We start from the raw sequence: 24,174 nt of genomic DNA, 5'->3' as shown, positions 1-24,174 counted from the left end.
TAGCAGGATATTGATCCTTAACCAACGGTCAAAATAATCAGAGAAATTGATTAACAGACACAAAAGCCACATTTTTTACATTTAGAGGCTGTTGTTTCTACTCAGCAGACGAATGTAAAAACATCCTGCTGGGAGAACCTTGATATGACACAATTTATCGTATCGTGATACATTTCTTCTTATCATGATAAAAATTTTGATTTATTATTGTCACAACAAATCAAGTGCTGTTTAAATATCCCCAAAAAACTACCTGCACTGTCGAGATTATTTTCACTATTTTCTCTGATGTTTATTCAATAATCATCAATAAATATCAGTGAATTTGAGAATGTGATAAAATACAGATACTGTGATCAGATTAGTGATAAAAATCACACTTCTTTATGTTATTCAAGACTAGTACTTGAGTTTGCCAGGTTGTGGTTGTTGTGCCATGTAGTCTCAAATACAGTAACCTAAAAAAATAAAAGCAATAAATAGTTCTTATCATCATTATCTTTACTGTTATCACAACAGTATCACAAAATATCGTGACAAAACTTGAAGTTCATATCACTCACCCCTCATTCTACACACAGATATTTATCTCTTCAACAAGAGGCTTAGATGTCATTATCAGGAAGTGGAAAAACGTTGATTCTTTGCAGCTTGCTCTTAAAGAATTGTTTTTTTTCTTTCTTTTTCTTTTTTTTTTTTTTTAGAAGAAGAAGAAGAAAAGCGGAACCGTCCTCATTTTTCCCCCCACACTACAAAACCACAAACTTCGAAATAAGAAATAATTGCTCAATCTTAGCTGCCGGCCTTACTACCTCCACCCTTCTGGTTCCCCCCCAGAGGGAAGCAAGTGCGTCAGAGAGGGGTTGGAAAAGAGGAGAAGTGCAGCTTTTTGACTTTCAGGAAGGAAACGCATCTGGAGAATAAGGAAAGAGAGAACGGGTGAAAAGAGGAATTAGACCGGAGGAAGGGGTAGCAGGCCAAAAATAGTGAGCCTCTGGCTTGCCGGTGGCCCTCCCACGCCTCCCACCACTTAGGACTTAGTCAGCCTTGACCTGCTCCTTAGTGAGTGACTAAGTTCTCCACTGCACCCCTCCACCCCCACCTGGAATCATGAACCTCACTTCCTTCAGGGTGCTCCAACTTGAGAACCGTCATTCTTTTGATTGACACTTCTCTTTCTGGACCCCACTTGTGTGTGTGTGTGTGTGTGTGTGTGTGTGTGTGTGTGTGTGTGTGTGTGTGTGTGTGTGTGTGTGTGTGTGTGTGTGTGTGTGTGTGTGTGTGTGTGTGTGTGTGTGTTTGTGAGAGACTCAGCCAACATGTCGTTGGCTGAAAATAACCAAACATGTGCGAACAATAAAACCAATTCAAAGAATTTTGGGGCATTTTCAGCACACCAAACCTAGAGAGACAGATTGAAGACAGTGCAGCTGGATCCGGCGGGTAAACGTTTGCATTCCTCGGGTTACAGAACCTTCTGGAAAAACAGGAACTCCAGCCACACAAATATGGTAAAGCCAGATCTGAGGCCACAAACTGACCCGACCGGTTTGGATGGCGAAGGACAGGAAGCGAGGGCGACAGTTCACCTCGCGCAGGTGTTCACATCACACGGTGGACTCGGCGCAAACCTGCGGTTTTTGGGTTTGGCAAAAGCAAACAGGAAAGAAGTGGGCAGAGTTTCAGTGCGATTGGCTACTGCAGTTTGATTTGTGACAGGAACTTCAGACTGCAGGAAGGAGGCAGGAGTGGACAGTGAGATACGGAGACCGGAGTGGAAAGGGTGTACGTGTGGAATGGCATGTTGGTATTACAGGAGGGGAGGAATCTGACAGAAACCTGTGAAAAGTCTGCTGTGCTGGAAATCACAAAGTGTTGTGAAACAGTCAGGAATTTCAAAATGAAAACATTTTAATAATGCTTAAAGCAATCCGAGACACAGTTTATCTGTAACACACGGCCCCTTCCAAAAGCCACAAGCTTTAATACGTATTACATCAGAACTTTCTGGAATAGACCCACACAACGTAGCAGAAGAGAGTGAAGTGGACAGAACATGATGCATGTTTCCTGTTTTTATTTGTTTCTCAAAAAAATAAAAAGTAAAATTGTGTCTAGATGTGTATTCAGAGTCCTAATTGTGATAATCCCACAATGAAAAAAGAGTGACTAATTAGCATGTACCCTTCACCAGAGTGTTATTAAACCTCATTGTGAATCCAGCCTCAAACAGCATCATGAAGACTGAGTGACACACAGGACAGGTGGTGGTAGCATCATGCTGCGGGGATCAGTTCTCCAGCAGGAAAACTGGGGAAACAGATGCAGCTAAACACCCAACTGGGGAAACTAAAATGCCATGTTTGGTTAAAAAAAACAGAAAAGAAAAAAACTCTGCACATCATCCTGAATGAGATAGATAGATAGATAGATAGATAGATAGATAGATAGATAGATAGATAGATAGATAGATAGATAGATAGATAGATAGATAGATAGATAGATAGATAGATAGATAGATAGATAGATAGATAGATAGATAGATAGATAGATAGATAGATAGATAGATAGATAGATAGATAGATAGCAATTGTGCAACATGCAGCTGTATAAACCCACTGTCGACTAGAGCCATCCAGTGGTGCTTTAAGGGAACTAAAAAAAAAAGAAAAGAATTAAACACTTTGGATTTGGCAATAAGAATGTAAAATGGTATCTGAATATGAAAAGAGTACGTTTTTGTCTTTTAACATCCCCATCTCATCCAGATTTTCTTGAAATTTCGCTTTTTGCTGACTGAATATAAATGTAGTTGTTTTTTCAGTCTTTTATGCATCTCCTCTCTCTTCAGCCATTTACTGTAGTTGATTGTATTATTCTAAACGTCTATTAAATTTTATTTAGGGATTTAGGGGCCTAAATTTTATTTGGTAAAGTAGCCAGTAATTTTACTGAAGAGTAGCGATAGGCTACTTCATCATACTATTATAAATTAAGACAAAATGTAGAAAAGTTCAGGGGTATGAATACATTTTTAAAATAGAGTAAACCCGAAAGGTCTTAGTGAAAGCGCCTATTTATTTTTCTTTTTCATTAGGTTTTTTTTCTTCTATATATATTTCATTGACAACATCTCGGTTAAATAAGCAGGTAAAAATAAGACATAATGTTTAAATCCACCTCATTTTTAGTGCGTTCAAACCTGACTGAATGACGCCATTACTCTCAAATTACCATCATTTACTGAGATCAGACACGTTGACCCCGTAGCACAAGCCGTTTCCATGGGAACGGTCCTCATACGGAAGCTCGCGTGAATAACAGAGGGAGGGAGTGAAACGCGAAGCGGACGGGAGGCAGCGCTCGGAGGCCTGACGTGGAAGGTGTCCGGACCAGAGAAACAAACTCCTGAGCAACAGAACCGGCGAAGGTCCAGTCGGCCTGAAGCTTCACGCCACTCGGCAGCATGAGTCTGGATAAAGCAAAGCTGTGCGACTCGCTGTTGATCTGGGTAAGTCTGAAGTTAGCGAGGTTTCCGAGCGAGGCTAACCTGCCCCGGGGCTAACAGGTGACAGCAGGTGTTCGGCAAATTCACGTAAATAAATTCTTGAGGTAAAACGGAACGTTTTGTTTTACTCTCCTGTGATACAATACAAGCAGTTATTAGTTCTTGGAAACGGTGTTAGCTACTCTTCAGTCAAGCTAACAAGCTGTAAACAAACTGAGCAATATGGTCTTGGAGGTCTGTTTACCAAAGCAAAGTTAGCTGCTAAACAAACAAACCCAAACTGGCGTCAGCTTCCAACATGCTAAACTTTCCTTTAAAGCTAAGAGAAAACACACTTCTTTGGCTCTTCCCCAAAGAGTAACGTGACACACTGAGCACAAGTTGGTATTAATTGACAAAATTGACTATTAATGCCAAGTCTGGTATTAATAGCAATCATCATTTAAGCTTTAAAGAGAAATACGTGTGAGTATTTAGAGATTTGAGATTCATACCTCTTCGTGCTTTTGCAAACTGATCTATTTTGTGTTTCTTTCTGCCACTGTTTGTTATAAAGTAATCAAATGTGCCCAAAGATTAAAATATTTTCTTTCTGGTAATTTCTGGCTGAATTTTGTTTCAAACTGTGTATTTGAAACAAAATGTACAGTTTGTTTGGTTCATATTTTGTAGGACCCAAATGACGTGGTAGTAATTTCAAAGCAGCTGGTTTGCAGCTGTATGGTTAAGTTTATGTAAAGCGACTCATGTTAACATTTTTAATGTTTTTATTCTCAGTTGCAGACATTTCAGGTCCCGTCATGTGATAACAAGCACGATCTAACGAGTGGAGTGGCCATTGCTCACGTGCTCTACAGAATGTAAGCATTGCGTACTTATAGACTTTATGCTCTTCTGATTCGTGTAAAAGAAGAACTTAAATCAAATGTTTAAAAAAAAAAACAACAACTAATTTACAGTTCTGCTGAGAAGTTTACATCCTCTCTTTATCAGTACAAATGGACGACCATCTGAATTCTTCAACTTCCGCCCAAATCAAAAGCTAGATAATTGAAACTTGGATACAATCAGGAGTTCAAATGTTCAGCTTCCCTCACTCCTATGCAAGATTTATGGAATAAACTTTAATTAGGTTGGACCAAAACCAGAAAACCAACCATTATAAATGAGGTCTACCATTTCTTATAAAAGGTCAAATATCCAATCAGTACTTTATCAGAATGTTTTTAATGACTATCAGATGTGTATATTTGAAACATGTACATATAAAATTGGTCCAGTGTGGGCTAGAATTTCTTTTACATATATTTACACTTGTATAAGTATTCAATCCTGGGTAAAAAGGGTTCTAATTAAGAGTGCACCAATTTCTGTTCGATTACTAATATTTTTAAAAGCCTGATTTCGATTTTAGCTGATAACGTTTGTTGTTGTTGTTTTTTTTTTGTTTTGTTTTGTTTTTTTCTCATTTTAACGGCAAAGTCATTAAAGGTGTTTTCACACCTTATAGTCCAGTAGATTTGGTTCAATTGGGAACCAAAGTTGCAACATTTGTTACATTTTCAGCTGGTGTGGTTTTCTTTCACACCACATTGTGTCAAACGAGCCAGACCTTTTGAAAAACCTGTTCCCCTCCTCACCTGCGGTGGCGCTGCATCAAGATCTGCTCAAGGATGTGACGCATAATTCTCTGAAGAAGTCACTGAGCATCATGACTTCTTCAGAGTCATGACTTCTTCAGAAGTCATGACTTCAGAAGTCATGACATTTCTTGACGAAATGTAAAAAAAAAAATGTGGTGGCGTCATATTTTGGTGATTGTAGGATTTCTCTTTAGTTGTTGGTAAAAGACAACGAGCCATTTCTCCCGCTAGAATTAGAATATTGTTTGTTTTGGTTGTATTTACCCAGAATGCCCTGCGCTATAGTCCACTTCCTGCTTTTGCAGCTGTCTCCGTTTTACTTGGCGTTCACGTATGCATTTGAATCAAGACCTCGGCTTGTAGGAAAAAGTTTTTTTTGGTCCACGTCTGAGCAGCTAGCTTAAAAATGTTCTAACATCAAACCTGTTGTTCCACTTCAGGACACTTGACTTTTTTTTCTCCCCTTCTCATTATTCCCATGTCATGTAACTTTAATGAGCATCTTTACTCGAATGCCACCGTATTTAAAAGAACAAAGGCTGTGTTACTGCTGCTGCTCCCTGTGGATTATGATGTCCAGAGAGACATATTGTGACTGCAGCTCTGCGTTCTCGTTAACAGAGACCCCTCTTGGTTTAATGAGACGTGGCTTGGCAGGATCAAGGAGGAGAGCGAGGCCAACTGGCGCCTTAAAGTAACGTTTGAAGAGCTGCAGAACATCCCTTTTGTTTTTGTTGTCTTTGACTAAAACTAAAAAGAAAATCACAGTGTCATCTCCTGTTTCTGTCTTTCTAGGTCAGCAACTTGAAGAAGGTCCTGAAAAGCATGCTGGAGTATTACCATGATGTAAGACAGTTTTTTTGGGGGGGTTTTTTGTCGGTTCATCTCAATGAATCACAGTATTGTCAAAATTTTATCTAGTTCAGTGATTTAATTCAAAACAGGAAGCTCATATTGTTTATAATCATTCCAGACAAATTGATATTTGAAATGTTTATTTTTGGTTATTTTTTCGCTTTTTTGTCTCTCATCTTCTGTACATTACTAAAAGGTTTAGGAAGGTTTGCTGGCCAGTCAACCACAGTAGCTGCATCACAGATGAACTTGGAGTGTTGCTTTGATTCTTTCATGCATGTTTGAGGAATCCTTTAATCTTCATGGCAACCATTTAGCTGTGCAAAAATGCTTGGGTGGACCTAACCCCGCCTCCTTGGAACTTCAACTTCCAAGCTTCTGCCTCACTGAAGAACGCCACCATCTGGAGCCCGGTGGAACCAGCTCCTTCAGAGTAGCCAGCAGCAATTAATGGAACTGCCAGAGAGCAGCTCGTTATAGGAGCTACTTCTCAGTGCAATGTTGGTAGAAACGTTGCTAAGGTAAATAGAGGAGCCAAGTTGTGATGACTTACTGAAGGTGGAGTTTCTTAAAGAGACAGAGGCCCAATTTCAAGGCTTAAATTCTAAAGTCAAATTTGTTTGACTTTGATAGAGACAGGATTTTTATCATTAAAGGTAACATAGTTCCTTGATTGTGCTATAAGGTGGCACTGTGTGGCTGGAATGCACATAATGCAAAGAATAAATATACATATAAGAAAAGTTGTGAACTTCCCCCAGAACTTTAGAATTCACAATGTTTTAAGGCTGTGGTTGTCTCTGTTGCTCATGTTGTGTTCACATTTTCCACTAACGTTTTCTTTTTTTTCTTCCACTCAACTTTCCATGAATATGCTTAGATCAGTCTTTCTCGAACTGTGGTCCCCAGACCACAGGTGGTCCGCGGGCGAGGTGCGAGGTACTGCATGTAAACGACCGTTTATGTCCTGTGACGTGAGCTCAAAGTGCGACGCTACAGCTAGCTTACCAAGTTATTGTGTTATAATAACTGGCTTAAAGTCGGGTCACTCAAAATAAAAGAAAAGCTGCAGATAGCGGTGGAAAGAAAACAACTCTAAGAATATTATATAATCAGAGGAAGCTAAGTGATAGCTGCTGCTGTGGAATTCTTTTGAACATTTTTTATTAAAAAGGGTGTAATTAAATACTATAAATAAATACAATTGATAGAAATTGGTTGGATTATATTTTTATTTAATGGTGCTGAAAATTATTTTTTTGTTTTTTCTGCAACAACTCAAGTCTATTTTACTTTAACTGTGCTTCTTAATTACAAATAGCCCTAAATGTTATTAATACGCATAACACTTGGTAATAAAGAAAACAGCTAATTTTTTTATTCCCATGTGTTTGACGTCATTGGAAAGTTTAGATTTCACACTTTCAGAATCTGTAAATGACTCAAAATGCCCATGTAGGCGGGTCACAGGGGCATTTTCAGGTTAGGTGGCAGATCCAGGTGACTGTTTGTTAAATGGGTTAAGTGTTTCTTGGCCTGAAAAGGTTTGAGAAATGCCGGCTTAGATCCAACTATCTGTTGGCCGCCAGCGCAGATAGCAGCTACGTTTTGTGGCTACTGTTTATTGGACTAAGGTCAGTCCCAGTCCATGACATGACATGGCCGTAATATTTCTATAAAAAACTTTTTTATAAGTTTTATAATATTCTACACTCCATATAAACGAATGAGTTTCCGTTGGCTGTAAGTCATGTTTTCAAATTGAAATACTCAAAAAAAAAAACAAAAAAAAAAACTTTTTGACAATGTTGTGATTCTTTGATATGCCCCCCGCCCCCTTACTTCTCTAATTCTGTTTGGTTCATGGCTGTGTTTGGACATGTGACCTTTGACCTTCCGTGTCGTGGCCAGGTGCTCGGTCAGCAGGTGTCCGACGAGCATTTACCAGACGTGAACCTCATAGGCGAGCTGGGAGACGTGACGGAGCTGGGCAAGCTGCTGCAGCTCGTGTTGGGCTGCGCCGTCAGCTGTGAAAAGAAACAAGGTAAAAAAATAAACAAAATCCACATGTCAACCACAAGGTTATTTTAACTCTCGTTATCGACACTTTTTCCCCCATTTCCCAGAATAAACTTTAAAGTTTGAACCGTCGGTTTAATGAACCTGAGCTGGTTTCATTTTAGGAAAGATTATTTGCGTTAATCTGCGTCTGGCTGCACATCGACACCTTTTGTTGTCATCGTCTCCCAAACAGAGCAAATCCAGCAGATTATGACACTTGAGGAATCTGTCCAGCATGTTGTGATGACAGCCATTCAGGAGGTGAGTGAGCACCCCGACTCATCCGCTCCTCGCGCTCTCTCTTTTTTTTTTGTTTCTTGTTTTAATCCAGATGTTAGTCATGGGTGTAATTCATACGGATAAACATTTAGACTGAAATAGTTCCACCCCAAATCCTGCTTTGTGCTGTTCTAAGAATAGATTTGGTGCTTTTGAGGGCCAACGCTGTAGGAGTTGATTAATATTGAACTCGGGAAGATTGTCTTCAAATGAGATATTAATAAAGCTGAGCAGACCTGCATCTGCCAGCGCGGTTCTTGTCTGTTTTTATCTGTCATTTCCTGCTGCTCGGTTTCAGCTTCTAACGAAGGAACCGACATCTGAACCAGGAAGTCCAGAGACGTATGGAGACTTTGACTACCAGGTAAATATCACAAAGTCGGTACAGGGAAATTATGAAGCAGAGGATCTTATGTGTGAGGTGAAAGGGGTGAGAAAATAATTTTTAAAAAACTTAAATAGTCAGATTTTGTGTTTTTCTTTGGGTTCAAAATGGATGGTGTTCTTTGTGGATCCAAAGCTTAAAAAGAGATATTGCACGTTTTCTGTATTAATTAAAAAGGCATCTAGTTTTCAATTTCTTTTTTTTGTTCGACTGAACAAATGTATTTTCAGTAAAAAGGACAAAATTTGGGTCTTTTTCTTTCTAAACTCAAAGTGTTACCAAGATTTATTTTGTCTAGTCGGCGCAAATATCTCAGCACGCTTGAAATACGACAAAATAACCTACATATAACATTTCACCAAGATAGGGGCTTGATTTAAGTCAATAATTCCTTAATATCCATCCATCCATCCATTTTCTTGACACCCTTGTCCCTCAGTGGGGTCGGGAGGGTTAATTCCTTAATATAGATTTAGTAAAGTACTAGTTCCACCAGCAGATTATTTTCGCTTAAAGATTTTTGTCTTTTATAAGATCAAAAAATGCAGGGAAACTCGTACTTTTTAGTCAATATCCAGAAATGTTTGGCTGAAATGTTGTTGGTACTTTAGTTTTGCCTTTGTTCAAGTAAACTAAGACAAATACATCAAATACTTTGGTAACATTTAGTGTTTTTGCAGTGTGCCTTTATAGTCCTGTCACAATAAACCAATTAATCGCATGACAAATTAAAAGAAACTTGATAATTTTCATTTGTACAATTGATCGTTTTTCTCTCTTTTTACCAAAAAGTGGATGATAAAAGTCTTCAGTCTGGTGTTTTGGTCCCAACTATCCCTTTTTAAAGATCATTTTGTTTACACAGACTTCATAATTAATTTTATTTGTTGTTTCTGTTGTTTTCCTAATTTATTTTTGAATATTTAAAATGTCTTCCAGTTCCAGTGTTTAAATGTTTGTTAGAATTTAAAGTTTATTGATAACTGAGAATGTGTCCTTGCATTTATGTGGCGTTATTACTATTATATCTATGAAAACGCCCTCAAAACAACAGCATTGTTTAGCGTAGTAAGTTCTGGGACAATTTATCGTCCAGCAAAATTTGTTATCGTGACGCAGTAAATAAAAAAATTTAAATTGCAGTTGAAGAAGAGCTTTTCAAATTATACAATAAAAAGAGAAAAACTTCACAGTTGTGCTCATTGTGTTGCACTCTCAATGCTGGAAAGTTTGTGGTAGCGTGTGAAACTGAGCGCTTGCGTTGCTCTTCTGACACGCCGGTGTCTCCTCCGATTCTCCGACGTGACGTCTCTTCTCTCTGCACTCTTTCAGTCCAGGAAGTATTACTTTCTGAGTGAGGAAGCTGGCGAGAAGGAGGACCTGACGCAGCGCTGCAGAGACCTTGAGCATCAGGTCAGTCGGCTGAACGGTGATTTTTAGCAAATGTTTCCATCTCTAGTAAAGTCAGAATCAGTTTTTTACAAAGCTTTTCTCTGCACCGACGTGCTGCTCTCTGCCAGAGATTATCAGAACTTTTTTCACTTTGGCTTCTATTGATTACCCTGCAGGATATCATCTTATTTGTGACTCTTTTTTTCCCTCTTCCCCCTTTAACACACTTTCTTGCCAGTAGTTGCGTAACATCTAGATGAAACTGACACATTGCCTTGGGATGGATCGGTAGCCAACAATAATTTGTGCTCTCTCTCGGCCCACCTGTTTGTTTACTTGCTCGGCCCACACGTTGGGAATTAGTCAGCGGTGTTGTTTTAGGAGCTATTTGCTGTTACTGGCCCGGCGCTGCAAACACGCAATCTGTCCTAAAAAGTTCAGCGCGGGCTTATGCTGCCTGGAAAACGTGTCCCGTTTGAAAAGTTTCCACTTGTTTTGTTTTTTTCTGGTGGTTAAAAAATCAAAATTGTTGGAGTTGTTTCCAACTAAAAAAAAATACAGCAGCAGTTCCAGTATAAGGATTCTTGTTATATCTAATCTTAGCATGAGGATCTGGTTTAAACCCTCGGGGTAGGGGATGGGTGGGGTGGAGCGCTGTGAGGGAATATTGAACGTCAGCTGACCGAGCAGCACTGACCCCAGAGCATGTGAAGTGACAAAGAAGCTCATGTTTTAAAGACTTTCTTTGCACTAAAACGTGGTGAGTTTCTTTTGTGTTACCTCATAGGTTTTCTCTAAATAAATCTGCCTGAAATTGAACAAATTTGTTCACCTTCACACACTTGGGAATATTTTGCCTTGAGGATTTTTGTTCTTTACTTGCATTTTTTTTATGTAGTAAAAACCAGGTATGCACTGATCCACTTTTTTCCCTTCCTGTATCAATACAGATATCTTTTTTTTTTTTTTTAAACATCGACCAAATGTACTGAATTACAAATTTATGTGATAAATCTGCACACTTGTGTACATACAAATGGCATCACAAGTTGGTCAAACTTTAATTTGTTCAGTCTGTGCAATTAGGAGTAGAAGAGCCAGTGTAATATAAATAATAAACTTAAATTGAGAAAAACAAAAGGCTGAATACCTTGATCAAACATAAACAGCAACAAACCTTCTTTGAAATGGTTCGGAAAGTAAAATTAGGAGTTCTAAATGTAACGTAAAATAAATAATAAAGCACATCGCTCGGAGAACAAAACATAGAATTAAACAATCTAGAAATTTTTTTTTTCAATATTGTGACCGATGCAGATATTTATATCTGATCAGTGTGTCTCTACACTCTACAGTGTCGAAACACCTTTCCCCTCCCCCATTAAATCTCTCGATGTGTTTGCAACGTTTTGCATCAAGTCTCTCTGCCCTCCTGCAGCTGTCGCTGAGCGCGGAGGAGAGGTCGTCCCTCCAGGCGGAGGTCCGCTCCCTGAGGGAGAGGCTTAGCCGCAGCGACTCTCTGGATGCCACAACCACCGCCATCACGGGCAAGAAGCTGCTGCTGCTGCAGAGTCAGATGGAGCAGCTGCAGGAGGAGAACTACAGGTTGGCTGAAAACATCACTGTGATAACTGGTAGCTTTTCTACCCACTTGCGAGATATTTTGGTGGCAGGCTCGAGCGTCTACTCGAGTCACCTTGGTCGCGTTTGTTTCTCACCCACATGAACCGCCTTGCGTCCCAGGCTGGAGAACGGCAGAGACGACCTGCGCGTTCGTGCAGACATGCTGGAGCGAGAGGTGGCTGACCTGCAGCAGAGGAACGAGGAGCTGACGAGTCTGGCGCACGAAGCCCAGGCTCTTAAAGACGAGATGGACATCCTCAGGTGACCTCAGGTTCTCTACTATCAAAATCAATCAGTCATGAGCTGGAATGGTGACCAACACAACTGTACATGTGCTTTAGAGTAGCAGTGTAACACATGACACGATAAAGTCAAGTTTGTTTGTTTTGTTTGTTTTGTATAGCACATTTCAGCAGCAACTTCAAAGAGCTTTACATAACAACATGATACAGTCATAAATGAAGAAACGAGTAATAAAAATAACATTTTGTCAGATGCCATCATCAGGCAAATACACTTTGAATATATGGATCAATGTTCCAGTTATTACCAAATGATAGCCTTAATTTAATATAAAAATTATTAAATACAACAATATTATTGTTTATCACGATGACTTCTGAGGCAATTTATCATCCATCTATATATATTAAGGTGACACGGATCAGGACACAAAGCTGACAAATCCTTCCTGACGTTAATTGAAGGCGTTTCTTATTCACGTCCATTGATTAAATGACTTTTTCCCCAAGCATGGTTAACCGTTACCCACCCCCCCCCCGTCCCTCTGCTGCCCCCTCAGACACTCGTCTGACCGGGTGAACCAGCTGGAGGCGCTGGTGGAGACCTACAAGAGGAAGCTGGAGGACCTGGGCGACCTGCGCAGACAGGTGCGCCTCCTGGAGGAGCGCAACACCGTGTACATGCAGCGCACCTGCGAGCTGGAGGAGGAGCTGCGGCGGGCCAACGCCGTCCGCGGTCAGCTGGACACCTACAAGAGACAGGCACGCCGCGTCATCTGTTCGCCATCTGAGCGATGATAAACTGAGTCTGGCTGCTGCATGTGTTTGGAGAGATTTGCTGTTTTCCTGGAGCGCTTCTCGCAGACTGCGTGTGCTTTCTGATTTTTATTTTTTTTTTTTCTGTGTGTGTTTTTATTTATTTATTTTTTTTCTAGGCTCATGAGCTTCACAACAGGCACACAGCGGAGGCCATGAAGGCTGAGAAGTGGCAGTTTGAGTACAAGAATCTTTATGACAAGTATGACGCACTGCTGAAGGAGAAAGAAGTGAGTTGTTGCTCCTCGTCAGCACATTTGGAAGATGTTGTGTGGATCAGCACTTCTCTGCTGCTGAGACTGTTGCCAGGCAGATATTGTGCTGCTGACTCCCACCTGATCTGATCCGCTTCTAGTAAAGTCTCAGATCTGAGAGCGATCTGTCCGTGTTACATAAAGGTTGATGTCATGTTGTTTTACGAAAATGAATATCCAATATTAACAGGTTTGTATCAGTAACAAATTTGTCCAAGAAGTTATTGCAATAAATGATAATGTTGTTTTGACACCATCTTCAAGTGATGTAACGCAAAAATAAATTCATTCTCAAAGATTAATAATCTTTAAATTCTAGTGAACATTCAACACTAGAACTGGAAAACATTTTAAATATCCATAATAAATAAACAAAACAGAAACAACAGATAAAATGAATTATTTCTAGTTGGGGCTGGTTGAGACAAAAGCACCAGACTGAAGACTTTTGTTGTTCAGTTTTTGTAGAAAGAAAGAAAAGAGAAAAACAATAAATAGAAATTATTGAACTTGTTTCAATTTATCATGTGATTAATTGATTTATTGCAACAGGTCCAGATATTAATATTGCTATCATGGCTGACAATTTGTGCTACTTTTATATAAATATCCATCACTGTCAACAAATACTTCCCTCCAAAACAAACAATGTTTAAATAATAAATAATAAAATAACAAAGTTGATATCGGCCAAGTTTTAGTTAACGGACCGACACCCAGATCTTAAAAAAAATCAGCCAGTACCGATGGTGAAGATTTATCGTGCGTCCTTTATGTAAAATGCATCGTTTGCTAATGTAACATAACAAAACATGAATAAGAAAAAAACAAAGGGGTGTCATTTATCCCAGTTTACTAAATCAGAACTTCTAACATTCTGGAAAACATGTTTCCTTTTCTCTTCTGCAGCGTCTCATTTCAGAAAGAGACTCGCTTCGGGAAGCAAACGATGAGCTGCGGTGTGCACAGGTCCAGCAGGGCTGCCTGAGCGGAACAGGTGGGAGAATCATCCCGAATATTTTTATCTATTGATTGCATTGAAATACGATGGTGTTTCCTAAGACTAGTTCATACGTCTTTGTTTCTCCCTGCAGCAGACTTGTCCGACGGTGACGTGACGGTGGGGAACCTCGCTGCAGAGATCATGCCCACTGAGCTAAAGTACGTCCATGTGTCCATCTGAACCAGAGCTTTACGTTGGTGCCGTGCTCATTGTGGAGTTTTAATTTTGGAAGCTGACCGCTCAGCTGGCCAGTGGATTGGTAACACAGCGTCACATAAGAGCCTCCTCAGTCAGGCCCACCGTTCCCCTGGCCGTCTCCCGTTCCTTCCCCTCATCCTGCCTTTCTGCTTTTTCTCCATCTTCTGCCTTCGACAGGGAAACGGTCGTCCGTCTGCAGAGCGAGAACAAGATGCTGTGCGCTCAGGAGGAGACCTACAGACAGAAACTAGTGGAGGTCCAGGCCGAGCTGGAAGAGGCGCAGCGCAGCAAGAACAGCCTGGAAACCCAGAACAGGTAGGAGTTTGTTCATGAATTCATTAAACGTTTCAACTTTTTTTTTTCTTTCTCTCTTTCAGCAATGTTGGATAAGCGTTCCCCTCCGGGGAGGGGCACCATATTGTGCGTTCCCGGGTATTAAACTGTTGATTTGGCTGAGGGTAGGAGTGATATCTGCCTAAATGTCAACTCGCCCTCTGGACTGCGTGTGGAGCGGAGCTGTGTGGGCTGGGCTGGAGGACAGGCAGCAGAAAGCCAGATTGTCCCTACAGCGTGTGTGTTTACGTGCAAGAGTGTGTGTGTGTGTGTTTACATGCCTGTGGGCATGTGGACATGTGGGTGGACTGTTTGTGTGTGTGCGTGTGTGTGTGTCCGTCCGTCCAATGCAACACCAGGCTGAGGGTGTGGGAAGCATCCCCAGCAACAGTAACAGGAGGAGAGGAGTGGAGTGAGCATGCTCAGTAGAGCGGAGCGCTGAATGGACGACAGGTGCTCACAGCAGATGCACAAAGTTTCACTTGAAACATCTTTAGCCCACTGTGGAATCGCTAAATAATTTAAACGGAGATAATTTAAGGATCTTTTTTCAACAGAGGATGGTGAAATATTTGAAATGCTCATATCTATAAAGGACTATTACATTGTCAAATCTTCTACAGCTGATTTTAGAAAGTTCACTCAATGCTAATGGTAATATGAACAAAATGTTACATTTAGCTTAAATATCAGTTTTTAGCAATACTTTTTTCTGGGACAACTTTATTTCAAACAAAAAAAAATAGAGGAAGGAAATAAAACAGACAGTAGAGAACAAGTTATAAACTGCTAAATACCATGTGCTTTAGCATTAGCTTCTTTTAATACTGTGATAATGTAGCACTTTAGCTCAGTGTTAAAGCGCTATAACCCGTTCATTTTCCTGTCTGTATCAGAACCATTAGCTTTTTGCTAACAGCTGTTGAAATAGTGCTTTAGCTTCAGCATTAGCTTCTGCTAAATATCATACTGGCGTAGTGCATTAGCTTCCACTAAATTCTGTGTTAATGTAGCGCTTTAGCTAAATACCATGTAGGTGTTTTAGCAGAGCTGTTGTTTGTGATTGCTTCTTTAAGGTTAGCTCAACGAACTTCTTAGTTAGCGATGCGCTCCACTGCCTCTGCTGCTAACACGAATCAGTCAACAAATGATGGTCCTTAAACAGGATCACGGCGTCGCAGAGTTGGTATTCATTTCAGACTTATAATACTTTTTCATAAAATCCACATTAAAATCTTCTTCCTCCCTCCCTGTTGTCCATGCCAAGGTTGAACCAGCAGCAGATCTCAGAGCTGCGCTCTCAGGTGGAGGAGCTCCAGAAAGCGCTGCAGCAGCAGGACAGCAAACACGAGGACGTGAGTGGAATAATCCGCCTCTCCTGCTCTGTTGCTTTTCACCGTTACTCAGCATACTGTCCACAATCAGACCGATGGAATGCCGACTCTTTATACGGCCTAATCAATTTATAATTTCTGAAATGGAAAAATAATCCTTTTTGCACGGCTCACTCAGAGATTAGCTAGAAAGACCACTTGGCCTTGGAGGACTGCAGTGTTTGCTCTCCTTGTGGGACCTGTTGTGTGGCACTTTAACCCATGTTTGCTGTGGTGATTCAGCGCTAACGCCTGCCCCTCTCTGTTTGTCTCTCTCCACTTCTCCCCCCTCTCCTCCTCCTCTTCCCCCCATCCTACATCTGCCAAAATCAGGCCATCGTAAGTACGGCCCATCCTCCGTCCAAGAGGCCCATGATTTCACTCTGCGACAGCTCGACTCTCGCCGCTTACACGTTTCATGTTTTCATCCTTCACATAGTGTGAATCTTACGTTAACATTTTGTGTTTTTTCTCTTCTTATTGAACCGAAGTCGTCATTGTTGAAGAAAAAGCTGGAGGAGCATTTGTAAGTCATTCACCTCCGCTGCTGCTTGGTGTCTGTTTACCACCGATGGGATTCGTCTAAAGTGACTCATTTGTTTCAGGGAGAAGCTGAATGAAGCTCACTCTGACCTCCGGAAGAAACGGGAGGTCATCGACGACCTTGAGCCCAAAGCGGACAGCAACAGTTAAGACCCGTTGTTTTTTTGTGTTTTTTTTCCACGACTCTCCCGGCTTATTGGTTCATGCTGTGGAGTTCTGAACGCGCCTGTTTTTTCTCAGTGGCCAAGAAGATAGATGAACTCCAGGAGATCCTTCGGAAGAAGGACGAGGACATGAAACAGATGGAGCAGAGATACAAACGCTACATGGAGAAAGCCAGAACGGTCAGTCCTCGTCGAGGGAACACACTCCTCTCATCAACATGGCTCATTAAAGGAGCCTTCCGTCATTTAAAGCTTCAAATGAGACGAAATCTGCTAGATATTTACAAAACAGAGCAGTCTTCTGAAAGGGACCCACAATCAGTTGTAATATCAGACTGTATTTGAGAAATATTTATTACAGATTTATTTTTAAAAATACTGTTTATATATACGTCAGCGGACATATGCTAGGTGCTACAGCGCTAGCTCCATCAGAAAAGTATTTTTTGCGCTTTGAGCGACATTCAAACCTTTCCGTTTGAAAGCCAGTGCAGCAACGACAAAGGAAAGTGAAGATGAGGAGGACCAAGAGGATGAAGAGGGGAGTGATAGAAACATTTTACGTATTGCACAGTGTGTGGCAAAGTCATCTTTGTTGAAGAAACAAAAATGAGTTTTGGTGTTGCTCTTACACAAAGAAAATACCGATACTTTTTATCTAAGTTGAATCAAACTTTTGGTGTAACTGCATCCTCATTCTGGCAGGCACTCTGAATGAAATGGTGACCCCTGCAGGTGAAAAATATAATCACGATAGAAAATTTTTGAAGTTATTGTGAGGTTTCGCTATGGGTGCACCAATTTATCAGCGCCGCTTTTCTTTTTTTTGAAAGGTTTTATTGGCTCTTGTGGTCTTTATTTCATAGTTAATTGACGGGAAAGTTGGTAATGAGAGAAGGGGAAAGACATGTGGCAAAGGTCGCCAGGCCAGGAATCGAACCTCCAACGGTCACGTCGAGGACTAAGGCCTCCATAGGACTAAGGTTGTGCTTGACCCCCAGAAAATCGGCACCCTCAGTGCCGATTTTCTTAATTTTGGGAGATTGGTGACAGACCAATTCATTCTTATAAAAACAATCTGATCCCCTGATCTTATCATCTCGGCAAAGGTCTAAAAATGAGCCACTCTCCTCTCCTGCTCTGCAGTGAGAGAGACAGAGCGACAGACTCAGACACCAGGTCATGTCTCCACGTTTGCAGTTAACAAAAGTCTAGCAACTTTCTTGCTATATTTAGCGACAAAAAAAAAGTGTTGTCAGCCAAAATCGGAATCGACAGGTCAGGCTTTTTAAAGATTGGTAATCGGTGATCGGCCAGAAAACGGCAATCGGTGCACCGCTAGTTTTTATGTTTAACAACTTTGAAGTTAATGAGGATATTTCAACATATTTTGGCCAACATGTTCAACTAGTTGTCGATCCCTTTAACTACTAGTTGCTGTAGGTTTTTCGACTAAATATTCTCTGATTTATGTTGGATGTTGGACCCCTGACATACTGTAGAGTTGAAGTCTTGTTCAGGTTTCTCAGTGGCTGAAACATGAGATGTAGCAGCAGTGAAGCCCTTCTATCTGTTCAACTTTACCTCATTTTTTTATGTGGCCACCACAAAATGAATGTGATGAATCATCACATTGAAATGTCATTTTGAAGTGGAGGAATGCATGATTTGTATGGGTGTTGTTTTTTTTCTAGTCTGACCAAAGTTAAGCTTCAAACTGCAACATGTTCTGGCAGCATTATGCTGTGGAAATGCTAATCTGCGAATGCAACAGTTTTATGTCAAGTAATCATGTTTCTGAATGACCTAGTCAAAGCACACACCTAAAATCTATTCAGAATGAAGCAGCAGAAGGATCTACAACCTACAGATTGGTCACAAACGCACACCACACTTTTCAGATTTTATTTTCGACAGTTACCATCCTGGTAGAACACGTTTTCAGCGTGACGAAGCGTTTCCAGGGCGACAGAAAGGCGTCATCAGGAGGATGTTTTCTGTATGCAGGTGATCAAAACTCTGGATCCCAAGCCGCCGGCTCCGACTCCCGACGTCCAGTCTCTGAGGAACCAGCTGACGGAGAAGGAAAGAAAACTCCAGCATCTGGAGGTGAGCCGCGTAAAGAGCGTCGGCCGGTGAAACTCCACTTGTTTTGTTTTTTTTCCCCCCAAAGTGTCACTAAAAAGCGTCGGGCGCATTCGTTTCTCCTCCAGCACGACTACGAACAGAGCCGAGTCAGACACAGCCAGGAGGAGAAGCTCATAATCAGCGCCTGGTACAACATGGTCGGTACGAGGAGCGTCGCCTCGTTTTCTCAGCTCCGTGTCTTTCTTAACCCCCCTGCCGTTTCCTCCGCAGGGCATGGCGTTGCACCAGCAGGTGTCGGGCGAGCGGCTGGGACCTGGAAACCAGGCCATGTCCTTCCTGGCCCAGCAGAGACAGTCCACCAACGCCCGGCGCGGCCTGGTCCGCCTCCAGCCCAGATGAGGCGGGACGGGACGGCCAGGTCCACCTCTAACCTTGATGCCTTCACTTGGACCGCTGCACGTTTCCCTCTGTCTCGTGTTGCTGCTGCCCCCTGCTGGCTCACAGCCACATGACAGTGCTGTGTTTTTCTGTAATTTGCCTCCAGCAGGTTTTGTCACCTTTTCAGGTGACTCTTTTTGTTTCTTGTGTAGCCTCTACAACTCAGTCTTGTGTTTTAATCTTTTTTATTACTATTATTATTTAATATTAGGTTAAACGGTACAAGTTTGGATCATTTTAATGTGATGAAGGGTATTAGTAGGATATTTCCGGTTAAAGAAGGCGTATAGCATAAAATCACTACACTGTTTTTGTTGAGTTCCCTCCCGTCTTCGTCTAAAACGTAAACACTGGAGGGAACCCGGTCGTCAGGGGTGGATGGGAAATGTATAGTGTTCACTTGAATGTTTTTCTGAAATGCAAACTTCGTAGAACTCTTTACACTGGAGCACTTTTATTGTTAGAAAGCCGGATGTGTTCAGTGCCTTGTACAGGATCAGAACTGTTTCCTTTGTGGAGCAGGCCGGCGATGAACACGATCAACCTCTTCTCTGTTTTATGCATTGAAGTTTAGATTTATGTTTTTTTTCTTTTTTTCTCAATATTGTATTTTTTTTTATTATCACACTAAAGGTTGAAACAGGGTACGTGGTTGTGGGTGGAGCCTAACGGCGCTCACCGCTTCCCGCTGCTGGAATCGTGTTAATCTCAGTTTAAAGCTGGATGATCAAACTACTGATGTTCGGCCGTTTTTTCTGTTGCTGACGCCTCATGGAAGGAAACTTTGACGTAACGCCTGAATCTGTGCCGTTGTCTGACAGGAAGCGAGCGGCAGATAAAAGGCATGATCAAACACTAAATCTGCCTTTTCTTTACCCAGACTTTTTCTTTTTTTTTGCTCATTATATATCAGAACTGGGATCTTGTAACATGTTTGACCCCAGTTGACGCTTTGTGCCGTTTTCTCCTCAGGCCACAGTCATGTTGCTGTGCACGTTTTTTTTAATTCATTGCTTTTGATTTATTTATGGTTTGAAGCCGTAGCATGGTGCGAAGGGGCTTGGTTGTGTTTTTCATACTGTGGTCTGGTAGATAACTTGGTGCTGTAATGGGGATCTGAGGCACGTTAAAGAGCCGTAGTTCTGTTCTACTGCTGTACATCAAATAAACTGGATCCGAACAGGAAAATCACATCTGTTTGGTTTCTCTACATTCACTCTTTTAGGTTCATCTGGAAACTTTTGTACATGAAAACGACATCAGGCCTTCAAAAGTAATTCTGCCCCTTGAAGAGGGGAAGGAGACTTACAAGAAAAAAATTCAGGTTAATCTCAGAAATGTTCTAGAAAAAAATTAGAAATTTCAAACAATCAAAAACTTTGGATTTCTGAAACTTAATTTCCAAACCATTTTCTAGAAAATTTAATAGATTCATCTCAATTCTTTTTTTTTTTTCTTCCGTAAACGTTCCACTTTTGGATCTCAAATATATATATATAAAAAAAAAAAATACAAATTCTGGAAAATTGCAGAGATTAACCTCAAAGTTTCTGAGTCTTTAGGTGGAAATGTTCTCTTGTACTCTTCTTTTTTTTTTCTCTACAATGGCCTGAGTACAGCATCATACTTAACACTTCTAAATATTATAAATGATAAATATCTTTTCAGTTTTGTTAGATATCTGAAGAAATGGCATCATTGAAGACTGCAGTATGATTCAGGTGGTGGCAGAATCATGCTGTGGGTTTGAGCAAAGGTGGTAGAGGTTTCAAAAGATTAGTAGTTATAATCTACAGTGAGAAAAATAGTTTTACAAACTATTAAATTGGCGGTCTGAAAAAATTTAACCCAACGCTTTCTGGAATGTAGGTTAAAAAAAATTAAACCAGGGTTTTTTTATGAAACAAAATGTGTAAATGTTTGACTTTTCCAAAGCTTGGCCTCTTTAGGAACGTTGTGATAATTCAGTCACCATCTTAAAAGTCATGATGAATAATCAAAACTTCCCACATCCTTTGTGCAAGTGTCAAAACGGCCCAATGAACTACAGGAGGGCATTGTTTATCGATCACACCAGTTCACACACAGCTGGACGTCTCCATATGGAGTCACCAGAGATCATAGTGATTAATAACGCAGAGCAATAACTCTGCTCTCTGTAGGAATGAATCCTTAATTTAAGTAAATCTTTAGTTTGACAAATCGTGCCTCTGCTGAACCTGTACTTTCCTCCACTATAGACTTCTAGTCACATGAACTCGTGTGATTTTTGTTTTTACTGTATATTATGGTTTATGGCTGCTCATAAATAAATTAAAAGCAGAAATCAAATAGATTTCTACAGAGGTGATGAAATAAACATTTAAATAAGACATTGTACATCTTTTTGTATTTGATTTGTACAGACATGCAGAATAAGTAAACTCAGATTAAAGGTTGGATACTTCCATTGTTTGTTTGTTTTTTTAGACTATGCTACTCAAAGTATTTTATTTTAAAAGCTTTTTACATGTCTTTGCCAGCAGTGTCAATTCACTGCATTTGGGATGAGTTGTGTGACATACCTTCTTTATCTGCAGGGTGAATATAGTTACTCTGAGAAATTCACATCAAAAATAGAAAAAAAATAATTTCATTTTATTCAGCTGGAGGAGCTGAATATGTATTTTTTTCATGCATAGGGGGATTTTAAAAAGCCACAAAAATATTCTTAGTCAAATGTTTTTGATAAGTTATTGTACCGTCACTTTTTTTAATAGTCTGTATTTCACCCCAGCGTCTGAACAGCGCCCCCTGGAGTCGTATTGTCGAATGACCATAGAATGTTTTTGTAACACCGACACAGTAGGAGGCGCTAGAGACACAACGCCGTTGGGGGGAAAAAAAAATAATAAACATGGCCGACCGACGGTAATGGGTGGCAAAAGTTAGCGACGATAAAGCTTTGAAGTTGCTCGTTATTCTTATCGGTATTTGAAGCTTCTTTCACGTTGAAGACTACATTTAATGTGTTGACACCTCCGGGAGGGGAGTTGACGGCGGAAGGTAGTTTGTTTCTCACCGAGAGGCCTTACAAGAAACGACTGTTAGCCACGTTAGCAGGCTAGCCTGCGTCTGCTTTTGTTTTTTTCTCGATTTATAACATTTGTGGACCACAAGACGGACGTTTTCTTTTTCACTTGGACATTTTGTGCTTATTTTTAAGTAATTGAATCGGTATATTCCTATTATTTTCCTTTCTTTCCTGGGTCCAAGTAGTTGTTAGCAAGCCGCCTTTTAAACATCTAGCTTAAAAACAAAGCCACAGTGAGTAGTAAAGCCGCTCGCTTTGAGTCGTCGGACTGTGGGTGTGAGACATGGATCCAAAGCGAGCACACGGCAAACATAAGACCAGCGGCGGGAGCAGCAGCGGGGGCTCCAGCCCGGCGTCTCCCTCCAGCAGCCCCGCGGCGTCGGGGGTAGCCAACGCGTTCGCAAACGACGGCAGCTTCATGGAGATTTTTAAGAAGAAGATGGAGGAGGAGCAGAGGAAAAAGGAGGCGCAGCAAACAGGTGGAGAAGCGAGAGCCACCGAGCAAGGACAGACCTCAGTGGAAAAGAAGGCCCTCCCTGTGACCAGCTTTGTAAGGGGTTTAGCAGTTGTAAGACGAGATAGCAGTAGTTCAGCTCACCCAAGCTGAAATACCGGGATTGAGTTTAACACGCGGTGAAATTTTGTGATTTATAATTGTAGTTTTTAAAATATATATATATATTTATTTTTTTTATATATATAATTAGACGCCAGTATCAATATTCAAACTGCTAGCTGAGTAAAGGTTAGGGTTGCTCTTCACTGGTGATGCTCTCACTGGTGGTGCAGCAGGAGGCTAAATCTAGTCCCTCTGCTCTGGTGTAGTTTCCTTCATTGGCAATCCACCTGCAAGGACCCCTGTAACGGTGTCAGTCTTCTATCCCCTCACCCAGGTGGGGAAGCGCCGGGGCGGTGTGTTCCTTAAGACCGGAATGGTTGCGAAGAAGCAGAAACAGGACGCAGAAGTAAGTATGGCACATGGGTTTCCTACACGACATCGTGCTTTTCTGAGGCATAATCTGAGAATAATGGCGATATAAAATGCAGCAGCTTTTGTATAGTAGTACTAAAAAAAAAAAAAAGCTATTGCTGCGTTGTCTTCATTTAGTTTGTCTCGACTACTCTAAAATCCTTTTAAATCGTTTATAGATCAACATTTGTGGTAGATTGTGGTTTAATTTCTGAAGGAATTGTTGAAATTATTTTTGCTCGTTTTTCATTAATTGAACCTTAAAACTCACATTTTCCCATCTTTAAAACCACCAGTGGATTCCTCATATTGGTGTTTTTGAGTTTATTGAAAGTCAGTAATGGGAAAAAATATTAGTTTTTTTTTGGAAAGTCATAATTGGTGAGTCTGATTGGTTTTTCTAGTTACCATTTTGTATTTTTCTCGTTTTGCATTATACCGTCAGTAGCCCTCATGTTTTCTCCACACAGGCTGAGGCAGGAAAGAGCGATGCTTGGTCAAAGTACATGGCTGAGGTGAAAAAGTACAAAGCCCACCAGTGCAGCGACGACGATAAAACCAGACCGCTGGTCAAATAGGCGAAGCGACGACGCTTTTGGGAGAGAAACCCACCCAGGAGGAGCTCCAGAGGAGACGACCTTTAGTGACCTCCTCTTACTGCCAGTTGAAGTCACCTTCACTGTCGTTAAAGAAGAAAAAAAAAAACTGCTTTGGCTGATTCAAGTCTTTTCCTTTGTTTTTGTTATTTTTGTCTCATTTGGTTTCTGGTGTCAAAAGGTGTTGACGCATCTCGGTATCATTTTTCATGCCTTCGATGTCATATTTGTGTTAATCCATGTATAACTTAAACAGATTACATAGCCTACCAATGGTTTGAATTAAATCCAATTTCAATTGTTTTGTGTCACTGTTGGGTATTTTTACAGATCAATG

General features: G+C 40.8%; 2 protein-coding genes across 5 annotated transcripts; both read left to right on the top strand.

The window, feature by feature from the left end:
• The first annotated feature begins 3,251 nt into the window (after window positions 1-3,251).
• On the top strand, window positions 3,252-20,389 carry hook2 (hook microtubule-tethering protein 2). Of its 4 annotated transcripts, XM_008415416.3 has the most exons (23): window positions 3,256-3,511; window positions 4,286-4,368; window positions 5,773-5,845; window positions 5,947-5,997; window positions 7,918-8,050; window positions 8,261-8,328; window positions 8,645-8,710; window positions 10,064-10,144; window positions 11,562-11,728; window positions 11,867-12,007; window positions 12,549-12,750; window positions 12,924-13,034; window positions 13,968-14,055; window positions 14,153-14,219; window positions 14,437-14,574; window positions 15,860-15,947; window positions 16,299-16,304; window positions 16,457-16,491; window positions 16,571-16,653; window positions 16,749-16,852; window positions 18,680-18,781; window positions 18,886-18,957; window positions 19,031-20,389. In XM_008415416.3, exons 1-23 carry the CDS (start codon window positions 3,467-3,469, stop codon window positions 19,157-19,159), a joined length of 2,133 nt encoding a protein of 710 aa, XP_008413638.2. In that variant the 5' UTR covers window positions 3,256-3,466; the 3' UTR covers window positions 19,160-20,389. The 4 variants fall into 4 exon arrangements, with proteins under 4 accessions (XP_008413636.2, XP_008413642.2, XP_008413638.2 ...); XM_008415414.3 differs by lacking the exon at window positions 16,299-16,304 and having other exon boundaries at window positions 3,252-3,511; window positions 18,886-18,961; XM_008415420.3 differs by lacking the exon at window positions 16,299-16,304 and having other exon boundaries at window positions 3,255-3,511; window positions 14,156-14,219.
• A 1,663-nt stretch (window positions 20,390-22,052) lies between these two features.
• trir (telomerase RNA component interacting RNase) lies at window positions 22,053-24,138 on the top strand. Its single transcript, XM_008415411.3, has 3 exons — window positions 22,053-22,821; window positions 23,165-23,236; window positions 23,712-24,138. Exons 1-3 carry the CDS (start codon window positions 22,555-22,557, stop codon window positions 23,817-23,819), a joined length of 447 nt encoding a protein of 148 aa, XP_008413633.1. The 5' UTR covers window positions 22,053-22,554; the 3' UTR covers window positions 23,820-24,138.
• The last annotated feature ends 36 nt before the right edge of the window (window positions 24,139-24,174 follow it).

Source organism: Poecilia reticulata, chromosome 8 (assembly GCF_904066995.2).
Source record: "Poecilia reticulata chromosome 8, P_reticulata-male-v2, whole genome shotgun sequence".
NCBI lineage: Eukaryota > Metazoa > Chordata > Actinopteri > Cyprinodontiformes > Poeciliidae > Poecilia > Poecilia reticulata.
The sequence above is the reverse complement of the archived record's forward strand: the minus strand, read 5'-3'. Positions and strand labels throughout refer to the sequence as shown.

Coding starts and splice junctions, on each gene's coding strand:
- hook2 (XM_008415414.3), top strand. CDS start 3,467: ATGAGTCTGGATAAAGCAAAGCTGTGCGACTCGCTGTTGATCTGG. Junction 10,145..11,561: donor GCAGAGACCTTGAGCATCAG/GTCAGTCGGCTG, acceptor GCCCTCCTGCAG/CTGTCGCTGAGCGCGGAGGA. Junction 15,948..16,456: donor AGGACAGCAAACACGAGGAC/GTGAGTGGAATA, acceptor ATTGAACCGAAG/TCGTCATTGTTGAAGAAAAA.
- trir (XM_008415411.3), top strand. CDS start 22,555: ATGGATCCAAAGCGAGCACACGGCAAACATAAGACCAGCGGCGGGAGC. Junction 22,822..23,164: donor CCCTCCCTGTGACCAGCTTT/GTAAGGGGTTTA, acceptor CCCCTCACCCAG/GTGGGGAAGCGCCGGGGCGG. Junction 23,237..23,711: donor AGCAGAAACAGGACGCAGAA/GTAAGTATGGCA, acceptor TTCTCCACACAG/GCTGAGGCAGGAAAGAGCGA.